The 8853-nt window shown below is 37.0% G+C and overlaps 1 protein-coding gene across 1 annotated transcript in view; it reads left to right on the top strand.

The window, feature by feature from the left end:
• Positions 1–469: 469 nt before the first annotated feature.
• xxylt1 (xyloside xylosyltransferase 1) overlaps positions 470–8853 on the top strand; it is a gene marked incomplete at its 5' end in the record, with an annotated part of 21869 nt that continues 13485 nt past the window's right edge. Inside the window, 1 exon segment of the mRNA XM_013999896.1 lies at positions 470–617. Within this exon segment, the coding sequence (XP_013855350.1) occupies positions 470–617 (148 nt within the window).

The following is an 8853-nucleotide window of genomic DNA, read 5'->3' as shown; positions in this document are numbered from 1 at the left end:
AGGCCTTGAGTTACACACATGTGACTTGAGTTGTACTGCGGCACAAATCAAACCAGAATGCAGTAACATAAAGTCAGCTGTATTTATAGGTGGTAATGAAATTAATGGGTTTAATGGTCATAATTGAAGACATCACTGTAGCGTTTATTTGTGCTCATACGTAAATAAGCTGTTGACTCTGTTAGTAAATCATCTGAAAATCTGTAATCTTATCCCCATGATTAACACATTTAATTGGAATTTCGCAGAATTCAGTTCTTCCTACGACACAAATAAGTCACCAGAAAATTGCTTCTTTTACAGCGTTCGTTGGATATCCCATTACAATAACAGATAGCCTCAGAGTCATTTGGACCAGATAAATGCTCATTTCTGAACCTATATCTGTGAGCTGAACTGGTATTAATTGTAACACTGTAGGCTAGATACTTGTTCTGTAATACGACTCCTCTTTTGTTCGTTCTTTCAGATCTTCTTTCACGACGTGGTGGAACTCACACATGAGCTGTTCCCCATCGTGGAGGCCATGCAAAAGCATTTCAGCGCCGGATCCGGAGCTTACTACAGTGACTCCATCTTTTTCTTGTCTGTGGCGATGCATCACATCATGCCTGAAAGTAAGACCTGCAACGATTTCATCCGTTAAAAAGCCATAGGTATAGCTAATCTTTGAAATAAAAAAAAACATCTGCTGAGATAAGGTTAACGTAATTTCTCGCTGTATTCAGGATTAATTGTCTCAAATGGCAGCTTATATAAGTCAGGTGGTGCGCAGCGGGAAAACGCAGTAAGGGCAGGTATCTAAGAGACACGTGGCGTTCTGCAGGAACCCCGGGGTGAGAGGAAGGAAGGGTGTGCTGTGCTGCTGCTGCTGCTGCCCCCTGTGTTGGTCCTGGCAGTGATCTCTCCTCTGTTGTGCTCGGCTGCTGCTCACTTCAGTGGGTGTGCAGGGTGGGGCGTCGCTGCAAAGATGAACCAAACTATTGGGCTTTGAGGTTTTGATCAATAGCAGTCAGAGGCCCAAATGGCTCAGTGTGTTGAATTTCAGGGTTAGGGTTAGTTTGACATAATCCTTTTAAATGTTAGTTTAATGTAGTTTATAGTAGTGTAGTGTATTTGTTTTTGACTTCGTCTATATGTGACAGATGGGCGCTGTGTGGTGCAGAGCCTAACACATGTAACATCATCATTTAGTTCTGAGAAGTCATGTAATTGTGCTGGAGCTCAAATTGTTTTACCTTGCCTTTTAATCACATTATTTAGTGGAAATCTGTAACGAACAATGAAAGGTGTGTGTGTGTCGTCCCCTAAATGATTGATTGTCCACATGTCTCACCAGTGTGCAGCGTGTGTCCAACTGGTCACATGTTTCTATTTAAAGAAGGCTTTTATCTTGAAAGGGCACGATGTGGGTCTCAGGAGAAATAAGGAGTTGTGTACAAACCGTGTGTATTGTTTTCTTCACATGGTGTTTTTTCTGTTGGGAAGACAGGGATCATTGTTTACCATTACTAACACAATAAAAACAACAACTTTGTCCAGAGATAAACAAAGTAGAGCTGTCAGTAGTAGAGATATCATTTAGCTTGATAATGTAATGTGGTGATTTTAGGGAGTTAAAAGGAATTAATGAAATAAATCTTTGCCCTTCTAAATTTAATGCATAAACAAGCAGAGCAAGAACGATTTTTTTTTCTTGAACCTTCCAAATTTAGATAAAATTKTTTATTTTCAACCTTCTTTAATTTTCTTTTGCAGAGCACCTTTTATTTAGGACTGCGCAATGTTATAAAATGGTGTAATAAGTAGGGTTGGGCATAATCGTATCGTGTGCAATTAATCGTCAGAAGAACATTAATCGATTAATTTTTGGTACTTGACGATTAATAGGATGAATGCCACCAGGGGAGATTTTTCCAGTCAATCCACTCGCTCCTCTCCGCTTCAAATATGATGACCATTAAAAAAAAGGTTCTGTAATTTATTTATCTATCAACACAGTTTAAAAATTTATGTATAGCCTGAAGTCTAATTTTGACACAATTTGGAACAGATTTTTATGAAGAGCAAATCTTTCCCACTAAATTGATCCTGTGACTAAGACATAAGGGTGTCCAGGGGATTAATCGTCAAATTAATCGTTATTGGCTAAATACCCCCAATTAATCGTGATTTTTTTTTTTTTTGCCAGTATTGCCCAACCCTAGTAATAAGTGATATTATTGTTTAATGTTGTGATATCAACTATGATAAACCCACATTTTCTTTACTCCCCATTTTCTCTTTTGTTGTTGCTCTCATCTAAACCAGGTGTGGCCACCAAGGCCAGTGGAGTCCATTAGGGTTGATCAAATAAATTATCATGCTGAGCATGGTTGCGTGGTTCTTAACACTGATGAGCATGGTTCTGCTAAAATGCTAACAGCTAATAGCAGAACAAATTTTTCATTTTGCAAATTAGCTTTTTGACTAACTTTGAAAACTGTTGGCGGACCAATAAGCTTCTTCCAAATTCGGATTTGCCAACTTTGTTTGCTAACAGCTAGCTAACTAACAAACTAATATCAACAGGTTTGTTAATGATTTTGTTAGCGATTATCTATTACTATTAGCTTCTGCTGAATTTTACTTATTTAGCTGCTAGCTTTCACTTTTTTCACACCAGTAGTGGTTTAGCGTTTGCGAAGCTATATTTTTAGTAAACAAAAGATCAAAGAAAACATCTTTATATTTAAGAAACCTGTTGTAGTAACACATGGTTTTACCCATTGTCACATAACTGGCATATTTTCTTTTGAACTTGGTCAGCTAAAGTGAAACAGGAAGTGCAAAGAACAGAAATACGTGATATGAAAAATAAAGTTGCGTCGTAGAATGGTTATCTGAGTTTGTTTATTGCAATAAACAGGAACACAGAAATTAACACAGATCCATCAGGCTGTTTATGAACAGCTTTGATAACAGGCAGTTCTAATGGCAAACTATATACTGTTTCAACATACAGATGCTTATCTTATACAGACACTTCATTTCAGGCTCTGTACTGGGTCAAGATAAAAATAATCTTGATAATTATAGCAGATCTTGTCCTGGCCAAAAACATCCCTATCTGTTGATTTAGAACAGAGTTGTCACAGTAAAGCTGAGGTCATAAGTCAGTAGAATATCTCATAACCTATTGACCCAGATCAAAAAGTATTTTTACATTACAACATCAAAGGGGAACACTTTAAGAAAATGAACTCACTGGTCTTTGTTTACTGAAACAATATTTGAATTCTGACTCTTCTTCTCTCTAATCGTGACTCAAAATAGTCTAAAGAAACATCAGGTTCTTTATATGAACAGAGCGTTGCTAAATGCTGGCATTCCGCTTTGACATCACTTCCTGTTACTTCACATTCAAATAACTCAACAACTGTTTATCTCAGCAGCATAAAATATTTTTTGCACTATGTTATCAATGTTTTCTTTCCAAAATGCGTTCATATTTATTACAAAAATTTGATGTCACAGGCCCTTTAAGTTATTAGTATCAGTTATATAGTAGTACAGTCCTTTGGGAAACTGATGTTGCGCTCACTGAAATATGAGATGGAACTTCTTTCAAAAACAATTTACTAATGAAAAATTGACATACAAAAATCAAATCTCCATTACAGAAAATTATAAGGAACAAGTATACAGATCTTAACAAAACCAGCCAGGCAAATAAATCAACTAAAATTCTGACTATTTTCACTTTCTCTTCCTCTGAAGAGTAAAAAACCAACCCCGTAATAAAAAACAAATCGGTACATAGGTGAGAAAGGTTTATAACACTTGGTGGAAAGGTGTTACATGTTTTGTACTCTCTGTGGAGCTCTCAACATGCTGAGACTTGAGGTTTTCCAATGGCACAACTCTTTAGTTTTCCACCTTTGGTACAAAGTGGCTCTATTAATGTGTGAACTGCTCTACGAATAAGACACATAGCTTTTAATGTGTTGGTTTCACACCTTAACGATCAGTTGATTGTGGATTTATTTTGTGCATGTCCTTAATGTAAAATAATGAGCCCAGTTTGAGCACAAGTGTACCAGAGCAGTGTGAATGTTTCAGTTCTCACCACCTGGTTGGTGGATGAACCTGAAGAAGACATTTATGTGAGCAACACTTGGAGTATTTAGTTTAGTAATTAGTTTCAATATTATTTCTGAAACAACTCAGACTTCTCTGTTGTACACATAAAAACCAAACAAAGCTACTACAAATGGCATGACTAATGATAAAACTGACAGCAGAGTCCAAAAGTCAGTGTTCATAAGTCTTGACTAATTGGCTAATGAACTAACTAAAATAAATGACGCAATAATTAAACTATAACGAGTTTGATAACTAATTTATCAAAAAGCAATATTTATTTGACTGGAGGGGATTACTGATTGCATCGAACAGAAACTTTGAAATATAGCAACAATCAGATGTTGTTGAGCTGAACGAGTGGAAAATAACAGACTGTTTTTCTAGTGAGAGTTTGTGAAAGCAGAGAACAATGTTCTTTTAGAAATAGATGGTAAGTGCTCAAATCAAGACCATTGTTGGGTCTAATAAGGCTGACCTACTTACATCCTGAAAAATGTGAATCCCTGTTTTGTGGCTGAGTTGCATTTTATTAAACAGAACTGCCTGATCTGATCGGAGCCTCGTGGAAGGTTTTCTGACTAGTTGGAACATTAGTCTTTATTAGGGCTGCCACAAACAATTATTGTTATAATCGATTAATCACCGATTATTTTTTCGATTAGTCGACTAATTGGATCATACATTAATTGGATATAAAACATATAAAAAATATATAATTACTATACATAAAATAGCTTATCGCGTCAGAATGCAGCTGCTATGATATAACAATTGTTATATTTTAGCTATATGCTAACTAAAAATAACTGCAGTGGAAGACAAGTTCTGCTCAGCAGATATAAAAGAGCTTATCGCGCCAGAATGCAGCTGCTATGATATAACCATCGTTATATTTTAGCTATATGCTAACTAAAAATAACTGCAGTGGAAGACAAGTTCTGCTCAGCAGATATTACACAGGTTTCTCTTTCATTTTCTTAAAATGATCCCACACTTTTGAGCTCTGTTGTCAGGTAGCCATGATACCAGAGCCTGTCTGTATAATGTCTTGTGACGTCCATGGCCTACCCCAGTAACCACTACTGTGCATGTNCTAAGGCAAAAATGTAATAAATTCCAAAAATCTTTTCAGGACCCCACCTTGATGTGGGGTCCCGACCCCAACTTTGGGAAACACTGCTTTAGGAATCAACGAAACTTTTCTGTAATTACACACCAATCATATTGTGATGCCGTTGGTCATGTCCTGCTTGCGCGCATCTTGATTTTGGTGCACAGGTGTGTGCTCACATCCACCAAGCAGAAGCCTCCAACTTCCAAGCTCTTTGTTCTTTGTCAGATTTTTCCATCCATCTCCAAGACAGTCAAACAAACTCTCCCAGTTCGTTTACCTGGGCGTTACCAACGAGGCGCAGCATCAAAACAGGACGTCATTCATACGCCTTTATGCCCCTGTGTGTATGTGTGGCAGGAAAACTGCATGAGGCTGGATCAGGTGAGATATTTCAGAGAGCAGCTGCTTGTTGGTGTAAACACAAGCAGGTGGTTTTCTCTGGGGGTCTTATGGACTGAAACAGTGAAGCACAATAACTGTGATTTTAGCACAAAGGTAAATAAGGACAGGCTTGCAGTCGGCTGTCAGTGCTGCTTTTGTATTTTCTGTTTTGGAAAACATTTTATTCACGTCACTGTCACTACTTCTATGACTCCTATGAGTTTCTGGCAAAAGTAAGATTTAAAACATCCTCCTGACAGTTTTGGTTTTACATTTCTTTTCCATCCACATGCACACACCAGTCCTCTTCCATATAGCTCTTCTTTTTCCTGCCAGGCTGCAGCTGGGTTCTTCATCTCCTAACAGAGCTCTATCTCTCCTCAGCCTCTGAGGCTGGGAGCTTTACCAACCCTGGGAAACCCCGGCCTAACATTGTCTCTGTGAGGACGGACACACTTAATTTAAGGCAGATAAACTGGGCCCCTCAGCTCGCACGGCCTCGCTGGCTGAAATCATCCACAACCTGTCAGAACTGGTTTTCTGTTGTTGTAGACCAGCTGAACTGTGCGTCGGGATGTTTTCGTGTGAACAGTTTCTGTAGGGGGGACAAGCTGATGTTAAAGCTGTTCCAATAATTGACTTTTTTTCCTCTTTGTTTGTTTGAGAGGAACTTAACGTTTCTGCAGTTTTGGAACATTTTGATCTCCACGTGTCAGCAAAGCTTGAGCACCAGATGTACGAATATCTCTAAAAATCAAGAATGTTTTGTGTAAAGTTCTAAACTTGTGACAAAACACGATTTGGTATTCATTCTGAACCCCAGTGAGGAGTTTAATTGAGCATTCAGTTCAGATATGCTGCTTCCTTGCAGTCGATAAAAATGCTTTGTTTAGACATCAGACAGTAAATCTCCAAATATTTTGGTCTTTGAAACTGCTATTAGCAAGGCACACTGCAGATCTTTACCAATAAAGTGTGCTCAGCAGAGGGGGTCTCTACTCCCACTCTGTTTTGGTGTTAGGGACAGAACACGATGCAGGATAATGCATCCACCCACCAGTCAACATTCACAGCACATCCTGCCACTGAAAAGTTTATTTCATCTCTTTGTTTATTCCTCCAGCTCAGTTAGTTTTATTTTTTTTAATTTTTTTAAAGCTGAGAGATTTGACCCGATTCCCTGAACGCCTCAGTCACAAAACCATAAAATATTTGTTTTAGTAAGCCAGAGAAGATTCCACTGAGATGTGTCAACCACTTAAAGAAATCTCAGTACTTGGTGTAATCAGTCTTTATTGTGTAAAATATGTTTTGAGGTACTTTGCCTACTCTGTCTAAGGTTGGGCGATATTTGCAAAAAAAATTAATGAGGATTAATTGGGACATTTAGCTGAGAACTATTAAAATGAGGATTAATAGATGAGAATTGCACTTGCATGTTTTTTATACTAATTACCTTCTGTTCTGAAATTATGCTAACAATTTATCAGTCAGTCTAACTTCCTCATTTAACAGGTTAAATAGTAAGCTGTGAATGTGTGTGGAGTGGTATCTAGGGCTGCCACGATTAGTCGATTAGTCAACGACTAATCGATTATTAAATTAGTCATCGATTATTTTAATAATCGATTAGTCGTCGACTAATCATGGCAGCCCTAGACGTTATATGATAAACATTTACTTAAACTATAAAAAGACAGTGCTATGTTATTTACTACGCAAAGCATTCTGGGTAAATGAGGATGATTACCAGTCCTAGCTTAGCTTTAAAGCTAATAAATATAGCATTAGCTCCCGAGCTAAAATATGTACGGCAACATATGACACTAGTATATTAGTTTCAGAGCTAACACTATCTTTATTAGCTGTAAAGCTGTGTATATGGTGTTAGTGTTACAGCTAATAAATATTGCATTAGTTCTCAAGCTAATATATTGTAGATGTGGTGCTAGCTTGGATCTAATTAATCTACCATTAGCTCTCTTACTAAAATATATGGCGATATGATATTAACTTCAGATCTAATTACCGGTATATAAAAAGGCTTTAACTTTAGGTTCCAAGTTTTTACATGTCAAACAACTTTTTATAAAATAGAAAAATAGCACGTTAAAGCCAACGTGTGCTGCTAGTCAGATCTTCTTAACAGCCATTGATATTACAGAATTATGAGAGTACAGAATTATGTTTAAACATAAGGACACTGCATTCAACAAAAATGTAATGTATATACACTAACATTTCACCCAACACTAAATCCAAAAATTGTAAATAAAAAAAGTTGTACCTTATTTAAATGTTAAAATTATATTTTTAAAAATCCCATCTTTATGTAGTTTTTTTTCCCTTGAATAAGAATGGTTTGTGATTTTAAAAACAAAACACTAGCCCAGCTCAACACATGACTTTGTGTTGAGTGAGTCATCGGTCAAACATCAAACCCAAAGCATCACAGTGTTGAACCAACTGAGGGCCCCCTTCCTGACAGACTCCCGCAAGTTAAACCCTGTCAGTGCAAACAAACAGCACTGACCAGGCAGAAATAACTCTTCTGTTTCCACAGCACATAAAGACCTTGTCATGAGCGGCTTCCGTTGTTGGAGAGCACCCAAAAAACAGTTTGCTGCTACTTTTGCTGAGTTGTCTCTTTCGATCTCTTATTTTACCAAAAACAAGCTCTCTGTTTGTTGGTACATTTTCTCATCCAGCCATGAAAACTCACTGGTTACATAGAAGCTCATCAGGACATTCAGGAAACTTTAGTTTAGTTTTTTTCTTTTACCCCAAATTTGTCTTTTAAATTAGATTTCTTTTTTAAATCACTAACCCCCCCAAAAAAAATTAGTTTAACTAAAAAAAATTTTTTTAAAGGAATCTCTGACTACTTGCACATGTTGGCCTTTATCTATTCTACTAAAGGTGGTTGTTTGGGACATGTGAAAAAATATACATATACAGGTTATTCTCCTTAATTAGTATTACCTTTCTGCATTATATAAAATTCCTTTAATTATAAAAGTTCTTTCATTGTCTGATGCCTTGACTTTTCAGAACTATGTTTTGTACAGTGGTATTAATTTATATTTTCAGATCTTCCAAGGTGCCAATTATGGAACTCTCTGTGCATTGCTGCCCAAATCAAATTCTGGAAGTGGTCATTCAACTAGATCTGTTACAAAAGGACAACTTTTAAAAACTGTTACGGTCAGAGGTCTTTCTTCTATGTTTATACT

The sequence above is a fragment of the Austrofundulus limnaeus genome, unplaced genomic scaffold (genome assembly GCF_001266775.1).
Source record: "Austrofundulus limnaeus strain Quisiro unplaced genomic scaffold, Austrofundulus_limnaeus-1.0 Scaffold8, whole genome shotgun sequence".
NCBI classification, from domain to species: domain Eukaryota; kingdom Metazoa; phylum Chordata; class Actinopteri; order Cyprinodontiformes; family Rivulidae; genus Austrofundulus; species Austrofundulus limnaeus.
The sequence above is the reverse complement of the archived record's forward strand: the minus strand, read 5'-3'. Positions and strand labels throughout refer to the sequence as shown.